Genomic DNA, 21,506 nt, shown 5'->3' on the forward strand with positions numbered 1-21,506 from the left:
ACATCAAATGGAGGATCAACAATGTCAATCACCCCTTTAAAATCTGATCGAAGAGAATCAATGGATGGTGAGAGAGAGCTTGAGACGAGCTCCATTTGGTCTGATCGTGTGAAGACGACGATCACTCTGAGAGGACTGATGGATTGACGGCTTTTGGAGGCCAGGAACTTGAGCCAGTACCTGAAGCCTGCTTCGAAGTTCCCGACTCTTTTCTCTGCACCTCTGTCGCTACTTTGGCTATCCATGGGGCTCCAAACGAACATGAACATGGATGGAACATGATAAGAGCTTGTTGCTATGTCAGGGAACATGCAGTCATGGAATGCGTGGAACTCTTGTTGGCCTGCCATGTCCCACACAGACACTCGGATTTTATCCTTTTTGATGGCCTGCACCTCGATTCCTTGTGTACGATCTCCTGTAAACAGAGCTCTCAGCTTATCTCTCTTGCGGCCATACATGGAACGCATGGTGCATGCAAGGGTAGTCTTTCCTGCACAAATTCAAATGCACTGCAGAGTGTTAGTGCGTTTATCTTTATCAATCTAGCTTGTCTGATTTTCAATGTTTCAGAGAGTGTTCTGTTCTTTACCTGCAAATGGATCTCCGCAGATGAACAATCGAATTGAAGTCGCAGGCACTCGCTTCAGATCTGATCCCAACAAGAAATTGCGCTGGTTCCTCCATAGCTGGGCCTCTATGGCAGGGTCCACCTTGCTCCAACCAAGAGATCCAAAGAACGGAAGGCGGGACCGAGAAAGGGCATCCACTACTGCAGCAGTAGCAGATCGGCTAAAATCGCCTGAGAAGTAACCTAATTGAAGGCTGTATAATCGAGGGAGCGATGCAGGGGTGCAACCAGCTATCTCTGATGCCTTCTTTAACGGTGCAAGGTGCTCCATGAAATCCATTACCTCCTCCTCTGTGAGATCCCCATGACTATGTAGAGAGAGCTCTTGGAGCTGCGGCCAGTGCTACAGGAAACCAACGCTCCTTCTCCAGTTCATGGATCTGGAATGTATATGTAGCCTCTGGAGAGAGGCTGCGAGGGGCGACTGTGGGCCATGAAGGTCCGCCAAATCACTGCCTGCCTTCATCGTCACGATATGATCGAGATGGAGGCTAGTGAGGGAGCAGAAGTCGCGTAACAACCCTAAGCACTCATCACTCATCTCCATATACTGCAGAGAAAGATGTCTCAGGCCTTTGCTTCGCTTTAGGGCACTCAGAAGACCATGAGTATCCCTGAAATGTCCAGATGCCTGGATGAGAAGGCTTCTTGGGGCTGCATCACGATCTGCAGCCATGGAGAGGGCCTCCAGCCAAGCCATCTCCTCCTCCTGGCTGATCAGATTCCGTTGAAACAGGAGATAGACTGCTCCACCACTGAAATTGGCGGCAGCCCTGAGGTACGCCATTCTTTGCTCCTGAGTGGCATCTCCCAAATCGAGCATCATGTCTCTGCTCCCCCAATCTTGACCTTCTACCTTATGATCATCATGACCATATGACACATACCTTATCCTCTTGTTAGCTTCATTCCGCCACATATTGGATCTATCAATGAGGAAGAGATTCCTCATCTCAGCACTGCAGAGCTTGAACAACAGATCATGATAGAGCTCATGATGATGGTGATGAGTAGGTTCCGAAGAAGAAGTGATGGAGGAGGAGGAGAGAGGATTGAGACTGTGGAGTAGAACTTCTCTCGATTTCTCACACGCTTCTCTGATGTCGTCCGATTCCCACTCGGTGATGATGAGGCGGTGAGGCTGTGGGAGAAGCTGCTGAGCCATGGTAGGAATTGGGAGCATCAGGGTGAAGAAGAACTTACACTTGGAAGATGAAGAATGTGTAGACCAAAGTAATGTGATTTCTCTCTGTCTCTGTCATTAAGGAATTACAGGAAGGAGAAGATGAACAAGAAAAAATGTATGCATATTGATATGTGTAAGAGACTAAGTTCAGTTCAATGGAGATTAATGTAGCAGAGATTTTGTAATTTGTTTGGCTGACATTTTCTCTTGTTGGGCTCCACTTATTTGACTATTTACTCATAGTTTTGAATCTGATTTTTTGGATTTTCTGATCTGGAGAGAAGAAAAGAAACTGAAATGTTGAAACCATATTTGACTGCCAATTAAACTATTCACTCACAGACAACCAAGATGCCTAATAAATCCCCTTACAATAATGCAGCGAGCATCCAATGTGATGATGATTGCAAATTGGTCATGTTTATACTCAGATTGTTCACCATCACTTTCGTGATGAATTTTAAGAATAGGTCTATTGATCACAGACATTAAGTTCGTCAGCATCCATCCATCCATCATGTGGGAATATCGTGCGAGAACTTGGAGCAGTCATCAGAGTTCGATTGTGGATTACAAAATCGAACATGCTTTTTTATGCTTTTTTTGAATCAATAGCTCACAAAATCGTTGACTAGATTCTTGTGTTGTTTAGGGAGTTTGATATTAAATGAATGAATTATTTATGGAAACATGAAGTGCATTGCCAAATGACAGGATAGTCTAAAGAGGTTCTTCATTGTGGGTTTGTGATCAAATGATTTCACTAGCTGACCTATACATGGAGATGAAGATAGACATATTTGAGTATTAGTGAAATAAAACCCTACGCAATTGAAATGCATGATAAACTATGAAGAATTAAGATTTTCTATTAGACATATTTGAGTGTCGGTAAAATAAAACCCTATGCCATTGCAATGCATGAAATAAACTATTAAGAGCAAGATTTCTATTGATCAAGCCCCACGAAGTTGCATTGCAATGCAACCTTCATACATGAACGATAGTTTGGAGCACTAACATTTTCTAAACAATCAAGAAACACTTAGTGTTGGGTTCTATTGAGCTCATCACTACATGCAACATATTAGCATGGAATGACCATTAGGGTTCTCTTATCATTGACATAACGAATGTTTGGCATTGTATATGGCTCGAAGATCCTTGTATACGTTACTCCACAAACTATTTCATTTACATATAAGAAGCACGTAGTTGCGAACCTTGATCATTTAAAGATTTCATAAGGGGTATTAGATTGTCATGACGACCTACAAAACGTTCGATCAAGTGGTTCATAAACCATTCAAATCTATTGATTAGATTGTATACCTTAAATTAGCTTATAGATTTTGATGATTAAAATTTAGAATGATGGGAGATTCTTACTTAGTAGCCTTTTCTATAATGATTGTTTATTGAAGGTAACTATTTTCACACTAATGATGCATTGATGGATCATTGGTAAAGTTCTTGACCATCGAGAGTAGCTATTCACTTTCACATGTATCTCGTAAAATGTAATATTTCTGGTCTCATAAGTCATATTTTACCGCTAAAGTCAATAATAATCTCTCTCTCTCTCTCTCTTTTTATTGCAATTAGCTTACCCTAGTGGTAAGTTGATAACACTACAAGCATTGCGTCTTGGGTTCGAAACTCAATTTCCTCACCTCTCTATATATCTCAATTTCACTAGATGCCATTGTGGAATGTAGGGGTTGAACCCATAACCACCACCTGGTCTCCATTGGGCAACCTTACCAACTGAGCTACATCTATCTGGGCGCCAAACAACATCAAGTTCCTTGGCTCTAGCGACTTCCTTTGTGTGCTTCCTCCCCCCAACTCCTCCGCAACTAGGTATTTAATCTTTTGTAGATCTCAACTTGCTTTCTCTATCATCCTCTATTCATATTTCATTGTAACTAACTTCTATCATCCTTTCCTTGCTTTCGTTGATATATACAGGGGAGACGAAGGAATAGAAGGAGAATGAGGAGGAGAAGCACAATCTCGGGAATCATTGGTAGATCATTTAGTAAGTTAGATGAATCATTGGTTTGTTGATTTGGCCATTTCCTTTTGATTTTATATGCATTGGCAATGAACTAAATTTTCTTGGCAATGTCAGCTTGGTTCTAAAACAATGCTTTGAGTTTATACATAGTGTGAGTGAGTTTAGAAACTCTAGTAATCAATATATTGTTAGATTAACATTTGAAACCTTTGTATATGTTAATATTTAATCGATCCTCACAATACAATTGGATTCTCACCAATGTCATTCCTGAGAGTGAAGTCACCAGATTAGCTATTCCATTGTCACCATTAGTCGTAAGGATGGCAACACGAGGGAGTTGCATCTCATCCTCATTCTCCACAGGGAGCTTCAACAGCTTACCTATAGATTTCTTGATCTTGGTCATCACATCCTTCCGCACACATTGAAAGTTTTCATGTATTTCCTCTAGCTTCTCATTGATTTCGCTTAACCTCTTGTCTACCTCAAAGATCTCATTATTAGTGGCATGAACCTTATTTTGTAAATTTGAGATGGTTGTTCCTGTATAGTGGCTAGATTGTACCTCAATTGCATCTTCTGATTTTATCTTTACCACGAACATGCTACATTGTACCTCAATTTCGTCTTCTAATATTTGACGCTCTTGCACTAGGTTATTTTTTATGCTAGTGATGGTCAAATTTTGATGACTTTGAGCTTGTTCAAGTACATTGTCTTCATCATTCCTCAGCAATCCATTCCTAGAAACTAGCTCCAACCATGCTTTACATGAAATAAGAATTCCCCAATAATTCTCAAAATCGATAGTTCGTTTGAGGACATGGCATATCCGTATTGCGTGACTTCCATTCATAACATTTTGGCTTCCCTCGTTCAAGCTTTTCTCTTAGTTGTTCCTTTAAATAAGTTATTTGCATGCATTGATCTTCTCTGTCTTGTGCCCTTGATGGATCAAGTAAGCATTCGGGTCGGATGACGCTCTCTATTAACTTCACCCCTTGGATGCCGGTGGGTTGAGCCAGTATTGTAATCAAGCTGTTGATAATATGCCTCTCCACGTAAGCTAAGGTTCTCGGCATATCTTCTACTTCAGTATTGTTTACAGCTCAAACCAACACATCTATGACATAGTTTGAATTTGCTTGGCACAAAACCACAATGATCTCCTTGTCTGCAAAATGGATGGATATGGAATCTTTCCCAAGCATAATGTTAGTATTCGATTGGAAAGCATTGTTAAATAAGATTTGAATCCTAGTAAAGATTCCTGGTGTAAGAAAAGTAATGTCTTTATTTTCGCACTCTAGCCTCCTGCCCCTATACACATAAGTATCATTATCATATAAGTTGCATGTTGCTGACGATGAAGCCCATTGAAGCTGATGCACACCCCCATTTGCCAATATGGCTGGGATAAAGATAAGATTCACATTGCCTTCAGAGACACCATGGTCAATGCCAACTTTGCAACATAAATGCATTGCTCCCATCAATCTTAGCACTAGTGATCCTTCTACTTTAAATCCAATAGTGGATTCCAAGTTCCCCTCCAGGAATTCTTGAGCTACACATTCATTGTTAAATACAAGGGTATCTTTAGATGGTTCAGACTTTGTGAAGCGAATGAGGCTGGCTATGATGTGATTATAAAACCAGTTGGGATCAAGAACAATGTGTGTAGCTTTGTTGGTGTATATGATGCTTCCCAACTCGCTCAAGGCCGACACAATCGTATTCAAATTAACTGTACCATTGACACTAGAATGTTTACAAATTTTCGTTAACTTTTTCCATGTAATGATTCGCTCATTTGTGCTCTTCAAATGCTTGAACAATTGTTTGCTTACTTGATTGCAGATGCTGTAAACTTTAACACCTTGGAGCATCTCTTTGGCAACTTTGAAGAAATGCTCGGTTACAGCTTTGACAGAGTTCTCGTGTCTCGTGTCCACTTCGAAAGGAGGGTTGACAATTTTGATCACTCCTAGAAATCTGATCGAAGAGTGTCAATGGAAGGTGAGAGCGATCTTGAAACAGGCACCCCTTGATCTGCTCTTGTGTGTACCACGATCACTTTAAGAGTCGTGTTGGATTGGCGCCTTTTTGAGGCAAGGAAGCTGAGCCAGTACCTGAAGCTTGCTTCGAAGTCCTCCATAGATTTCAAAGATCCTCGATCGCTATTTTCGCTCACCACAGGACTCCAAACAAACACCCACAGAGATGGCAGGTCAGGGAACGTACAATCCTGGAAGGCAGGGAATTGTTTTTGGCCTGGTATGTCCCACAGCAAGAGTCTAATTCCCTCCCTTTCGATGGCTCTGACGGCGATTCTCTGTATGGGGTCAGCCTGGGTACCTCTGCAGATTAGAATGTTTCTCAGCTTATTTCTCATTGATGGAATGCCGGGCAAATGGATGGCCTGGACCTTGATTCCTCTTGTACATGTGCGACCTGGGAAAGAAGATATTCTGCGGGCACGACCTCTTCGAAACAGTATGCTTGCATAGACAGAAAGCATGGTGGACACAAGGGTAGTCTTTTCTGTACCAAAGAGATAATGGGAAATGCAAGCGTTACAGTTTGGCTTCTGAGATCAAATGGCATATGGAATCTATGTGCAGTCTCCGGAGAGAAGATGAGAGGGATAAGTGTGCCGGACGAAGCTCTGCTAGATTCACAACAAAGTTTCCAGATACATCTAATACATTCAAGGTGGAGACTAATGAGGGAGGTGAAGTCATGTAACACCTCAATGCACAGATCGTTCATCCTCATCCACTGCAGCGAAAGATGGTCGACGCCATTGGACTTCTTCAGAGCAACTAAGGACATGATAAATGTCAAAATCGCACTTGGAGATGAGCAAGCTCTTCGGCGCCTCATTACGCTCTGCGGCCAGAGTGAGAGCATCCAGCCAAGCCGACTGTTCGTCTCGGGTGAGAACTTTGAGATGCAGGAGATGAACTGATCCATCTCTAAAATGGGCAGCACACTTGAGGTAGGCCATCCTTTGCTCCAGATGTCATTGCTCCTTAAATTCACCATGATGTCTTTGCTCCCCCAATCATGTCTTTCCCTAGAGTAGGACACATACTTTGTTGTTTTACCTGTCTCTATATGGATGAGGAACAGATTCTTATTGCTGAGGCCATTAAGCAGATGAGAGCGCTGCTGCTCCGGCTGAGGTTCCGGAGGAATTGAGAGCAGATTCAAATCATTAAAAGCCTGCTTGGATTTCTCACACGCATCTCCGCTTTCATTGGAATCCCAACTAAAGTTGATCAGGCGGTAAGGCGTTGGAAAATTCTGATGATGATGATGATGTGGGGATGCAGCCTCCTCATCCTTCCAACAGATGAGGAAGAGCTGCTTCAAACTGTCCGAGAGCTGCTCTTGATTTCTCGCACACTTACCTGACGCCATTCAAATCCCAACAAATGTGGTTAAAATGGCGAGACTCTTCAAGATTCAGTTGTTGGTGATGATGATGATGATGATGATGCAGGGATGCTGCAGCCTCTTCAGCCATGACAATATGTATGGATGAGCCAAGTGATCTGATAACTAATCTGTTTGGTTTGGTCTGATTAACAAATCTGTTTGGTTTGGTCTGATTGACAAATCTGTTTGGTTTGGTCTGATTAACAAATATGTTTGGTTCGGTCTGATCTGCAGAGTGAAGGTTTGAGGTCTGAAACCTTCACTCTCCCACTTTCCACTCTCCACTTGCCATTTTCTATTATATCTGGTTCTGGTTCTGTGACATAGAGTTGATGTTGTTCTATGACAAGCGTTGAAGTTTTAAATATTGGTATGTAGGATGGACATACATACATACGTACATAAAATTCATGCCATATATACATACGAACATACATGCATAAAATTCATGCCATATATACATACATGCATACAGAAAATTCATGCATGAGCTTTGAAGATACACAGTGAAAACAGTTAAAATAAATTTGCCATTAACACATAGAACCATTACATAAGACGGAGATATAATATTTGAATTTGAGTATTTACAAGAGTTGAAACTGAAGATACAATATTCGAGTCTGAATATTTATAAAAGTTGAAACTGAAGATATAATATGGGAGATTGTGTATTTACAAGTTGAAACTGAAGATATAATATTCAGAGTTTGTGTATTTATAGAAGTTGAAACTTAAGAGACAATAACCAAGTCAACCTCCCTCATTGCAGAAAGGCATCAACATCTTCTCATGTGCATGGACCCTACAAAAGAACCAAACAAGGTTACCATTCAATAGTGTACAAATATGAATATGCAATTGAGTAAACATATGGATTTAAGAATGATAATCAAACCTGGCAAAACTGAATTACACCAAAGTCTTAACAAATCTATTTAAAAAGCAAATCTATGTAGCAAGAATTCTAACTATTGAAGCATAAATATTAGTGATAGATATTCCATCGCTATTTGTTATTGTGAACCATTTGTACATGGAGGCAAGAAAATGAAACAATTTGTACATGGAGGTGATTAAATGTTAGTGAAGAATATCTCAAAACATATTTCTCTATCTAGGTCAACAATTGTTGTCATCATTGTTTGGTTACATATGAGGATAAAAACAAAGCTAAGAAATGAGATTGCAGTCATCATTGTTTGGTTACATATGCGGATAAAAACAGAGACAAAACTGAAGTGATAGAGATGATAAGACATTGGAGATTGCTGTCATCATTGTTAAGAGACATATGAGGATAAAAACAAAGAAAAATTTAAATAATAAAGATGATAACAATGGAGATTGCTGTCATCATTGTTCGGAGACATATGATGAAAAACAGAGAAAAAACATAAAGAAATATGAGGAAAAACATAAAAAATTTAGAGAAATGAAGAGAGACGTAAATTCGTACTGAAGTTTAAAATCTGTTGAAACATCATCTTACACACAGCATCCTTGATAGTTATCAAATTTCCATATTACAATCAGTTCCAAAACTAATGGTTGTAGTAAACCACTAGTCTACCTGAACCTCCAATTTGTACCATTTCTATTCAGGAACTGTTTAAAGCTCTACTTTTGGAAAGGAACAAATCGTTCCAATTGAGAGGACTAAAACATAGCAACCACCAAAGCATACCTCATCCAACACCATGTAATCCCAAGTTGTAATATCATAACTCGTGTCTCGAAACCCATCTCTGTCATGAAAGTCTCCTCTCAAACCTTGCCAGTCATTGCGGACCACATCATACTCCCTACCCAAAACAAAAAAATGAAGCAGTGGTGCAAACCTCCTCCAAAACAGCCATGAATATCCTCTTATGTATATCTCTCCTTTCGTTCTCGTGTTGTGTCTGTATGTCTGTCTCCTTCTCCCTCTTTCTACCTCTCCCTCTCCTCTCCCTGTCTCTGTCTTTGTCCCTCTCTGTCGAGCCACATTTGAGGTGGTAGTGAACCATGACACCTGCATAACTAAAACCCAAAATTTATGTTGCCGCAAAATGTATGAAATTTGTGTTACATTTATGAAATTTATTAGAGTACATAGAAACCTTAACATTACCTACATGTTCACAAATATCTCTACCTCTCTCCATCATCACCCTCCTTAGTTTCTCTCTTAGCCTTGAACTATTAACGAGACATCAAACACATTCATTCATCATTGCAACCTCATAACATAATCAAAGATAGATAGATAGATAGATAGATAGATCGATGGATTGATCGATACATAGATAAATAAATAAAGATAGATTATCAATAAATACATACATACATAGAAAATCAATACATGTTCATGTAACACAACCCTACCTCCAAACTGTCTTAAAAGTAGTTGCCAGAGTGCCCATAAGTGCTCATCGAATCAAAGGAGGAGAAGAGTCCCCAAACCGTTCGAATATGTTATTAATGAGATATTGAGACCAATGCTCTCCATGATTAGAAATGAAGATATTATTGCATGCGTTTTTCATAGAAGTATTTGGTTCTTGTGGTCTTAGAAGCAATCATACAATGCTAATACAAACTCAACTTATTTGTATCTTATTATTTTGATGTAACTCTAGATCTTTCATGTTCTAGGGAAAAACAACCTTCTTTGTTTTTTCCTTTAAACACACAATTTTTATGGAAATACGAAGTTGGAATATGACCTTCAACATTGTAAACATAAGGTCCTTATTTTCTTTTTAGCGAATAATTTGTGTGACATTCTCTTTAAAATGATAACAAGCCTTATTCATAAAATTCTTGATAAAATTACATAGCCTATGGCAACAGCCATATTAATTTAACTTGTATTGTCACGCAAATCCAAAGTACATCCTCTACCATAACTCTCTTAAAACCAAAGTGCCTAGTAGTTCATGCTATTGACAATACCAACCGCAATGCATTCTAATAAACACAATTCCAATAAAGAATTCCTCCTGTGATTTAAAGTGTAGTCTAGCATTTCTTTTCGTTTGATAGATTTCCCATTCTTTACATCATTTTGTCATAGTAAAAATCAACAATTGCAATAGCTTACGAAGATATTGCAATTAAATAGCGACATAGAGACAAATTGTGAACAAAAAGAAATGTATGGATGAGTGGGTCACAAAGATCTATGGCCAAAAAAGATTCAAGAGCACACCTCCAACAAACACATAATTTACTCAATGCCTTTGACAAACAAAGTTTACACAGGATGAAACATTCATGAGAATATTACGATAATGTTATTATTTCTCTAGTATGATTGTTATTGGCATACAAACCTAGGCGTAGATTCAAATTGATGCTCCCTTTGACCCAATGCGGACAATGAATGTTTTCTTAGATGAGCTAGGTTTTCGATTAGGTCTATAAAATGTGGCAAATATCTATGCAAGAAATTGGACACAACAAAAGTTTTGGCATGCATGGTTTTAAGCAATTAACTATGGGAATGATCATGTTAAAGATTCCATCGATTATGATGTGCCACAAACAGAAACTCTTATTGGTATTGAAGTGTGTATGTTCATGAATGAATGAAAAGCTTGGTAGTTGGATTGACATAAACCTTATTGAAGTGAGAGGGGTTATGCCATTTGGGTTAACATACAATGAGACTAATGATACTTCCCAAAGGAGATTATGCATATGATCTGTCATAATTTTGTGAATTCCCATGGCAGATCAACCTGAATTGTAAAGAAATGAGGAGGCAAGAGTGATTGCAATGTAGCGGAAGATGATTGAGAGTGTGTATGTGTGCGAGAGGCAAGAGAGAGAGAGAGAGAGAGAGAGAGAGAGAGAGCTCTTGAGACGGAGATAGACAAACTGTATATTACATAAACAAAACATACAACAGTAAATAAGTTACAATGAGTTGGTTTATATACCAACTAAGCTAGGGCAAGTGCCTTTTCTACTATTTACAAAATTAGCCTGATATGTCCATGAGCTAGTGTGAAACCTATCTATGGGAAGTTGAGTTTGATTCTCAACACGCCTCTTTGAACACAACTTCCACCTGTCGAAAAGTTGTTTCGGTATTCGGAGTACTTCGATTTAATGAATCGGATTCCGGTTTTATCGCTTTACGCTCCTTATTGCGTAACTTACTTGATGCGTGTTGTGTAGTCTAACTGTGTTGCGTATATTGCGTTGTCGCGGAAATCTGCGCTCGCATGTTGGATCCAAGTGGGACCACCGGGGTCATGGACCAGGAGTGGAGTTTCCGGAGGACCGAATTCTCCTAAGCTTGCCGCGTCGCCGGCCAGTTCGGATCCGGATGGTGTCCGGGTCAGATCTTGCCGGTCGGCTTCGGTTTCTTTTCGGATGCGACCGGTGACCACTTGCGAAGTGAGAAGGCGCGCACCCATCCTTACCTCCCTTCTATCTGTATGTACAAGGGCCCCAAAACAGGCACGGGTCACGGCCCGGATAACCGCGCCCGCGCACACACACGCACACAAATACACCCGGTTACGTCTGGCTCCTTTATACCGGCAACAACGCACACACCCGAGACCAAACCCTAAGCTAACTAGAGACACCCGCACATATATGTACACAATGCCAGTCTCACACGGAGAGGAAGAGGGAGCCTGCATCCCAGGACCGGTCGGGAAGCACCCGCTCGTGTTCGCACAACGGGATCCTCGTTCAGGGCACCTCTCCACTCTTACCGCCTCCTGTCGCCAAGCCGCCTGCCAGGAGCACTCGGGCTCGCCGGCTCGAATGGGTCTTGCACAAAGAGGAGGGAAACCCGTTACTAAACTTCCGTGCGTACGAGGTCACCACTGCGATGGAAACCGACACCTTCACGCACCCACGCACTTCGTAACGTGGAGTGGCGTGACCCAACAACTCCATTCAACCACACACGCACATAGACAAATACCATTGTTGTAAAATACTTAGCATAAAATACACGTACAATACGTATTCTAAGTATTCTACAAGTATTCTAACTTCTTCTTTTTAAATACGTAGAATACGTATTTTATAGATAAAGTACGTTAAATACGTTAAATACTTAGAATATGTGTAGAATACTTAGAGTACGTTTAGAATACTTAGAATACGTGTCGAATACGTTTAGAATACTTAGAATACGTGTAGAATACATATAAAATACGTTAAATACTTCTTAAAATTTAAAGTTTTTTATTCAAAAAGAAGAAAATAATTTTTGAAATGATAAATACTTGTTAAATACATTGAATACGTAGAATATGTCAAATTTTAAAAAATGGCAGTTCTAAAACGTAGAATATGTGTAGAATACTTCTGAGTATTCTAAAACGTACTCTAAACGTAGAATACGCGTTTTTTAACAATTATGACAGACACACCAGGACGGAGTGCTTTGAGAACCTGTGGACAGAACCCAAGAAAAGGGCGAAGGCAGCCCACGCGTTGCCTGCAGGAACTGAACACGCACACTCACTCACGCACATGAACGAAACCTAACAGAGAACAAAGACCACCAAAGAACACATGCTCTCAACAGAACCCTAACAGAAATAGGAACGCATGAAACAGAGACAAAAAGAGAGAATAAATTGAACACAATGACTAGAAGAAAGAACAAACTACTATTATGTTATAAGGAACCTCCGAAAGAGGAACGGAACCCAAAGGTTGGGAACCCCTATACAAAGGGCGCGCCCTCCCTTTTATAGACAAGGCGAGGGTTGCGTAACGATGTGGGATAAATCCCTTAATACATGGGATCCTCTGTCCCGACTTTATTGCCGTTTAGCGCCTTAAAGGTGCCCCTAATTCCTATGCTAATTTTGTACAAGGGTGGGTGCACTTTGTGCACCTTGCCGATCCCTCCAATATTGTCCGGTTTCTCACTATGGCCCAAAATCTTCACGACATCCGCCCCCACCAAACCGCATGTCCACCGGTATGTGCCAAATCTGGAGAAGGATGAGAGATTCTGGTTGGTGAGGAACCGGTTGATGGTGATCCGCATCCCGGCTCGCCGCGTCGACCACTGCCGATTTGAACCGTCGGCTCCGGTTCGTCCTTCGCGCTTGCCTCCCCGTAGACTCGTTTGACCCGTCAATAGGTCATTCACCGTGATCCCGTAGTGCGCGTGCCTCTTTGTTGGCCCTTCGCTCAACCGCATGCACACTCTGCTCTCCGCCGTACACCTGGGTTTCTCCGCTTGGCCCCAATCGATCGTCTGCGTGACACTGGTTGCCGTCCCATGCAGTTGTCCATCGCCTTCGTCCCCTCGCTGCCACCTTCCTTCTTCTTGGTCTTACGTTGCCACGTTGGCTTGCACTGCCAAGGTCTCCGGACCTGGTGTGGAGGATCCCTCTCAGGCCTTTTATTTGAGATCACCTGAACCGGCAACCATCTGTCGTACCCGTCTCCTCGCTCCCGGCACCTCCGCGTGCCACGTATTCCTTTGTTGTTCGGCACCGACCGTGCCGAACTCCGGTTACCTTTTATGCACGCTTTGTCAGCCCTTGCTCGGTCGGTGCCGAACTCTGGTTACCTTTTATGCACGCTTCGTTGGCCCTTGCCCGGCCAAATTGTGCACCACCAATTCTGCATGCCGGTGTCCTTTGTCTGAGGATCACCCCGTCGTAGCCCGCTTGGCTCCTTCTGTCTCGTGCCACTGTAATCGGTTCAAAGTCTTCCGCTCACCTCGTCCCCTTGCCCCCACCAGCTTGTTATCTCGGGCTTGGCTTGCCAGTCAATTGTTGCCACTTCAACTGAGCCGCCGAGATCTCCGAAGTGGGTGTGGAGGATCCTCCTTCGACTTCCGATCTTTGTCTCCGGTCTTCACCCTGTGCAGCCTGTTCGCGCGCCCGTGCTCTCATTCACGGCACCGTCGAGTGCCATCTTCCGCCGTCCTTGTTCGGCACCGCCTGTGCCGAACACCATCCCGTACTTGTGCTTTGAATCGGCCCTCAATGGCCACATGCACGTCTCTCGTTCCGCTCCTGGGTGTGCCTTTCCGGCTTGGCCCACCGCTCCTTGCTTGCCCTTACCGACTTCTTCCGAAACCGTAACCGGCCGGTAAGGGTTCTGCACTTCGTCGACTTCGGGCTTGCCAACTCCCTTATCGCCGGCTTCCGATCCACTCCTTCGTGTTGCTGGGTCCCATTTCTTGCCGCCACCGTCCTTCTCTCTCAGTCTCATGTTGCCACGTTGGCCAAACTACTGGAGTCTTCAGATCGGTGTGAGGATCCCGTAGGACCAGCCTTTCTTTGCCTTTGGCTTCTTCTTTCGTGTTGACTTCTGGTCGGGCCGGTTCCCGACTCTCCTCGTGTCTTCCACCGGAAGGGCCGATTTTGGGTAATGGCCGCGCCACCGGCCTCATACCTCCTTGTCACTCCTTGGTTGCCTACCTTGCCGCCGCCACCGCCCATCACTCTAGGTCTCACATCGGCTCTCGGGCCGAATGCTGGAATCTCTAGAATCGGTGTGGGTAAGGTACCGGCACCTCCGCTTGAAGTCACCGGCCTCATCCATGGCCATTCCTTCATCGTAAGACGAGAGGGTCACTTGCTCTGCACCCTCTCCCGTGGTACCGACGTACCGACTTCCCACCCTTCTGGATCGGTTATCCGGAAGGCCGCTCACCCGGTTCTCGTCTAGGTCCGCTCGTTTCTTTAGCGTTGATGGGTCTCGTTTCCTGCCGCTACCGTCCTTCTCTCTTGGTCTCATGTTGCCACGTTGGCCAAACTCCCGGAGTCTCCAGATCGGTGTGAGGATCCCGTAGGATCGACTTCCTTTATCCTCACCCACCTGTGCTTCTCTCGAACTCATCGTCCTTCTCCTCCTTGCATTCCCGCCTCCATCTCCCATCACTCTAGGTCTCACGCCGACTCTCATCGTTGGCTGCCGGAGTCTCCAGGTGGGATGTGGGGTTTTCCGGTTCGTGAACGACTTGTTCGGGTGTATCGATTCCCAAGCACTATCGGTGGAAAACATCTGGTCTTTGATTGATCAAGCACCGCCTGCGCTTGATTCTCCAATGTCTGGAGTTTCGGACAACGGTGTTTGAAACCGCCGGTCTCTCTTCGTACCCTCGATCACGAGCTTCCCGATTTCCGACCTTCGCCCGACTAGTTTTTCTCCTGATGTAAAAGAGGGCAATTTGTTTCGCACCCTCTTTTGCCTGGTACCGTCGTACCTCAGTTGGCATCTGCCTCGACCACGCCCGTCTCGTCCGTGCCCCCCCTTCCTGTTGTGGTGACATGCCATTGCACGCCGCCTCCGTTTCGTTAGCGGGTGGCAACGCTCTATGAGCTGCTCGAAGCTCCTCCCCTTCACGTCGGACGGTCGAGCCTTCGACAGAACTCGTGGGACTTTGTCCTCATTGTAATGGTCAACTCGTTCGACCTCGCCCACGACGATGCGCCGCTTCTCAACTCCTCTTCTTGAAGTCTTCGGCCTCCTACTCCATTCTCCCTCGCCACCTTTCACGTCGGGTTCACCAAATATGTCGCGGTTATCCGCGTTTGCATGTCGGATCCAGGCGGGACCACCGGGGTCATGGACCGGGAGTGGAGTTTCCGGAGGACCGAATTCTCCTAAGCTTGACGCGTCGCCGACCAGTTCGGATCCGGATGGTGTCCAGGTCAGACCTTGCCGGCCGGCTCCGGTTTCTTTCCGGATGCGATCGGTGACCGCTTGTGAAGTGAGAAGGCGCGCACCCATTCTTACCGCCCTTCTATCTATATGTACAAGGGCCCCAAAACAGGCATGGGTCACGACCCGGATAACTGTGATTGCACACACACACGCACACATATACACTTGGTTACGCCTAGCTCCTCTATACTGGCAACAACGCACGCACCCGAAACCAAACCCTAAGCTAACCAGAGGCACCCGCATATATATGTACACGACGCCAGTCCCACATGGAGAGGAAGAGGGATCCGGCATCCCAGGACCGATCGAGAAGCACCCGTGCGTGTTCGCACAACAGGATCCTCGTTCAGGGCACCTCTCCACTCTAACCATCTCCGGTCGCCAAGCCGCTTGCCAGGAGCACTCGGGTTCGCCGGCTTGAATGGGTCTTGCACGAAGAGGAGGGGAACACGAAGTCGATGTGAGGGACTTTTTTGAACCTTAAGCATGTATTCAACAACCCTTTCCATGGCCATGATCTCAATGGGAAGCGATCCCGTCTCAAGGAGGAGCAGGGTGTAGGGCGTTTGTTTCTTAACTTGTAGAAACTTGTATATTACATTAACAAAACATCCAACAGTAACTAAGTTACAATGAGTTGGTTTATATACCAACTAAGCTAGGGCAAGTGCCCTTTCTACTATTTACAAAATTAGCTCGATATGTCCATGAGCTAGTGTGAGTTGAGTTTGATTCTCAACATGAATTCCCTCATGAATTCAAGTATCAAGAGATGGATAAAACTATGGATCAGGAGATGTCAATATTTATTTACATACACTTATAATGGGTTAGATGCAACAAAAATTCTATAGTTACATGTAATGTATAATTCTAGGCATTTGCTTAGTAATTGAAATTTCATTGCATTCAACATATAATCCTAAGCATTTCGATAGTAATTGTGAGGAATCAGAATGGAGCGACGAAGCATAGGAGTCAAGATATTGATTGGTAGCTCCTGCTCCATGGAGTTATCTAGAGTAAGGATATACCATCATTCCATACATCAAGAAAGTGCACAAGAAACAGAACCCAAAATACGTATATTCCATCATTGGCAACGATTGTTATATTGACTATTATGAACAAAAAGATGAAATGAATAATCATGAATGGTCCCATCTTGTGTTCAGATCCATTTGATATGGAGTTAAGAATTATTGATGATGATGATAATGGTGGTGAGTCTGATGCAGATTGCTTGTTATAGATACATATACAGATAATGTGTAGCATCATTCATACTGCGAGATTCTAGAAACCTTTGACTTTTATTCTCAACTCCGTTATTACCGTTCAATTGTGAATAAAATAAAAAGTTTCATTCTCTCACTCCTTTCTTTTCTAAATGTCATGAATGTCAACGAATGGAGGGTGTGTGATATTTTAGATAAAGTGCCATAAATGGTCCCATCTCGTGTTCACATCCGTTCGATATGGGTTGGCAATTTGCATGTCATATGTTGTTGGTACTCACTAGGTGCCCTTTGTAAGTCATAACAATGGAAAAGCATCAATGGCTAGCACACGAGCACACACACACATATGTATAGAGTTGGTAGTTCTCCTATGCATTATTGCAAGGGCAACATCATCACGAGGGTTTGACCAAACTTGAGTGTACTTTAAGCTTTTAAGGATAGTATCTTGTTCCCACCAAACTTGAGTGTACTTTAAGCTTTTAAGGATAGTATCTTGTTCCTAGATACCCCTAGTTGCAAACACTACAATTACTAGAAGAACATGAATCGTCCTCTAGATCCTAAAAATTTGATTATGGCTTGAGGTACAAACATGTTTTTGTATGTATATTGGTGATTTTGGAACTCCTTTTTTGACACTCTTTTGATCGTGATAGATTTGTGTAGTCAAGCAAAGTACACTCCACAAATCCTTTCTCTTGTGAAAGCGTTAGTTAAAAAAGAAAAACTCCAAGGAATGGACCCTTGCCCAACCATTTAAATAGGTTGCTTTAGTTTGAGATGGGTTGAATTTCTCATGTCGATGGCCCAATAACTTTTAAGCACACAAATGATAATTAGCACAAGGATTGTGCAAGATGGTAATGGAAATTTATGTCAAACATTTAAATATCCATGCATTGAATTGGAATGTAGGGAATTGAAACATTTAAAAAACAGTGTGATTTGAAAAGGAGGCATTCTAGATATTTGGCGACCAAGACCTCATTAGTAGAAGGCTGTACGCGAACTACTATAAATAACCCAAAACCTGATCTTCAAAAGCAAACGATAGGGCACACAACACACACAAAGGCTTCTACTGCTACCAACATCACATCACAGCCATATCCATACACACACACACACACACACACACACACACAAGGCATCTCATATAGTTATTAACAATGGCATACAATTACAATCTAGACGATCACACCTCTCCCCTTGGAGCTTATACTAGGCGGATCGTGGAACGTTCGGATGGCCCTGCCACCGTGCTCGCCATCGGTACGGCCGTCCCACCCAACGTCTTCCTCCAGAAGGATTACCCCGATTTCTACTTCGACATCACTGACAGCAACCACCAGACGGAGCTAAAGCACAAGTTCAAGCGCATGTGTAAGTAGTAATAGTAGTAGTATAAGATCCCCGCCGCCACATTCCGACAAGTTTGCCATGTATGTTTATTGATTGCCACAGGCGAGAAGTCATGCATCACGAAGCGTCACCTCCACCTGAATGAGGAGATCCTTCGTGCCAACCCCAGCATCTGCGGTTACTGGGAGAAGTCACTGGACGTGCGCCAGGACATTGTGGTGGTGGAGGTGCCCAAGCTCGCCAAGGAGGCGGCGGCCAGGGCCATCAAGGAGTGGGGCCAGCCCAAATCCAAGATCACCCATCTTGTCTTCAGCACCACATCCGGTGTCGACATGCCTGGCGCCGATTGGGCGCTCACTAAGCTCCTGGGCCTCCGGAGCTCTGTGAAGCGCCTCATGCTCTACCAGATCGGATGCTATGGTGGCGGCACTGTTCTACGCATTGCCAAAGACCTGGCTGAAAACAACAAGGGTGCCCGCGTCCTGGTTGTATGCAGCGAGATCACCGCCATCACATTCCGTGGTCCCAGTGACACGCATCTGGACAGCCTGGTGGGCCAAGCCCTGTTCGGTGACGGTGCGTCGGCCGTGATCGTGGGTGCCGACCCCGTGGCAGAGGTGGAGACGCCCTGGTTCCAGCTGCACTGGACAGGCTCCGAGATCCTGCCGGGTAGCGACGGTGCCATCGAGGGCCACTTGCGCGAGGTGGGCCTCACATTCCACCTCCTCAAGGACGTGCCCACCATCATTTCCAAGGACATAGGCAGGGTGCTTGAAGGGGCCTTCGCCCAAGTGTTTGGTACATCATCATCATCATCATCAGGGGATGATGATGATAATGCCCCCCTCCCAAGCTACAATGACATGTTCTGGGTGGCACACCCGGGTGGCCCAGCCATCCTGGACCAGGTGGAGCTGAAGCTAGGGTTGACGACGGAGAAGCTGGCGGCGAGCCGGCACGTGCTGGATCAGTACGGCAATATGTCGAGCGCGTGCGTGCTCTTCATATTGGACCAAGTGCGCCGGTCGTCGGTGGCGAGGGGCGCGGCCACGACCGGTGAGGGGCAGGAATGGGGTGTGGTCCTGGGGTTCGGGCCGGGCCTCACATGTGAGACTGTGGTCCTCCGAAGCCTTCCTCTCCCAAGTCCCGCTCAGCAGCTCCGCATCCCTCCTCTCCCTGCACTTGAAGTGGCAGTAGAGTAATGTAGTAGAAAAAATTAATAGTAATAATAATGTTATGCCTCAACATGGCAGCCGCAGAAGTTGCCAATCTATCCCGCATTTCTCCTGTACAAAGGCTTTTGTTAATTGAATTGACTAAGCAAAAGTATAATAATAATACAATAGTGTGGCCCAAAAAGATGGCAATGCATCCAGCATTTGTTTGAGTACAAAGGCTTTTCTTAAATGGATAAGCAAATTATAATAATATAATTCTGGAATGGATTTTATTTGGTCAATCTAAATTCAGCACTCTACTGTGTAACACTCTTTCTTTAACAAGTAACATCATGCTACTTTTAATGGAATGCCCCACCATTAAGTCTTGGATACCATGAAGCCTCACCCCCCCAAGATGGACAATCTCAATGGGGTTTAATATTGTTATGTGCCAAGAAAACCTATGAGTTAACAATTCTAGATGCGGCTGTCAAAGTTGTACTATTGGACCAACCAAGCATGGTGACTATCCAAAACCCTTGGTATGAGCTATAAAAAAGAGAAGATTGAACAAGGGGGTATGGTGCATGGGGGTAGACTAACAGAGCTGATGCCATCTCGAACACCATGATGTTCGAATGCTTGTCTCACGAAAATGGCCATTCCTTGGTTTACTATTGGTACCTTTGGTGCTTACTAGAGAGAGAGAGTGTGTGTGTGTGTGTGATACTATCGTGGCACCTTTGTCATGATGTGGGGGGAGCGTATATGAGGAAATAAGTTAAACTAGGATTATGTTAAGCAAGCAAGCTCAACTCGAGCAAATCGACTGAAGAAGCTAGAACCGAATTAGTAATAGACCAAATCGGAAGAGCCGAGTACCGTGAGTCATGTGGTGAGAGACTCAAGTGAGCCAACAGTAGACTATATTCCTAGTTTAGTAAATAGGAATATTATACACAGAATTAGTGTCAGGCTTATTTATGAGTGGTCAAATACTGACAGTACTTATGTCAGCCCACTCGTCGAGGGCTAGTATAAAAAGTGCTCACTAAGCACGACGTATGTACAGAGAAGTATTGTGTTGTCTTGTGTAATAGAGTTTGTTGTCTGCGCTCTCTATGTCTCCCTCTTTTTCTCTGTGATTTCCGTGCTTTACTGAATTGTCACATTTTTGAACATCACAGCGTACTCCGTGTCTGTTTACGCACACGCTCCGCACACGAATCCTTTTTCATGGTGTCAGAGCGTGAGGGTTAAGTCTCCTTGCAATATTTTCTTGTAACTTTGAAATTTTAGAGACAGGTTGAACAATTTGTACAATGCCCATGACATCCCCATTAGACCATATCTTCATTTGTCAAGCATTAGTGTTTAAAACATAGACCAAATCAATTGGTGACCCGAAGTGCTGATTTTAAGTGTAGGCATTACAGTACAATTATTTTCGCTTCTTTTTGGACAAAGCATCTTCTAAAATCATTTTGTAAGAGCAAATAAGAAGATATTGATGTAAGTTTTTGTAATGAATGCAACAATAAATAATTACTTGGGTTTGAATCCAATGATATTGCTTCATACAACATTTTTTAAAAAGCATCATCTTTACAGATTCAAGATTACCAATTTTACTGAGTTAAAATGTGAATTTATAAATAATATTTTGAGGGAACACCATAAGCCTATGGAATGATTCATAAAAATAGTTTATTTCTACTTTATTGACAATGTGCAACAATCTCCATCCAACAATACAGAACAACGAGCAAGACACACAAGTCATTAGAACCTGACTTAGAGG

The 21,506-nt window shown here is 43.5% G+C and overlaps 2 protein-coding genes across 2 annotated transcripts in view; one reads left to right on the top strand and one right to left on the bottom strand.

Moving 5' to 3' along the window:
- Positions 1-21,506, bottom strand: part of LOC147866003 (protein TORNADO 1-like) — a 78,944-nt gene that overhangs the window by 2,358 nt on the left and 55,080 nt on the right. The gene's annotated exons all lie outside the window — the stretch shown is intronic.
- On the top strand, positions 18,280-19,978 carry LOC147866004 (chalcone synthase-like). The gene is made up of 2 exons (XM_087316363.1): positions 18,280-18,566; positions 18,648-19,978. The coding sequence occupies exons 1-2, from the start codon at positions 18,353-18,355 to the stop codon at positions 19,745-19,747; spliced, it is 1,314 nt and encodes a 437-aa protein (XP_087172489.1). The 5' UTR covers positions 18,280-18,352; the 3' UTR covers positions 19,748-19,978.

The sequence above is a fragment of the Azolla caroliniana genome, unplaced genomic scaffold (assembly GCF_043228905.1).
Source record: "Azolla caroliniana isolate FFs.n. ecotype wild unplaced genomic scaffold, voAzoCaro1.0.p SCAF_3, whole genome shotgun sequence".
NCBI lineage: Eukaryota > Viridiplantae > Streptophyta > Polypodiopsida > Salviniales > Salviniaceae > Azolla > Azolla caroliniana.

Bases quoted from the DNA above. Each gene is read 5' to 3' on its own strand.
- LOC147866004 (XM_087316363.1), top strand. From the start codon at position 18,353: ATGGCATACAATTACAATCTAGACGATCACACCTCTCCCCTTGGAGCT. The intron at 18,567-18,647 runs GTAAGTAGTAAT...TGATTGCCACAG, and splicing joins GCACAAGTTCAAGCGCATGT to GCGAGAAGTCATGCATCACG.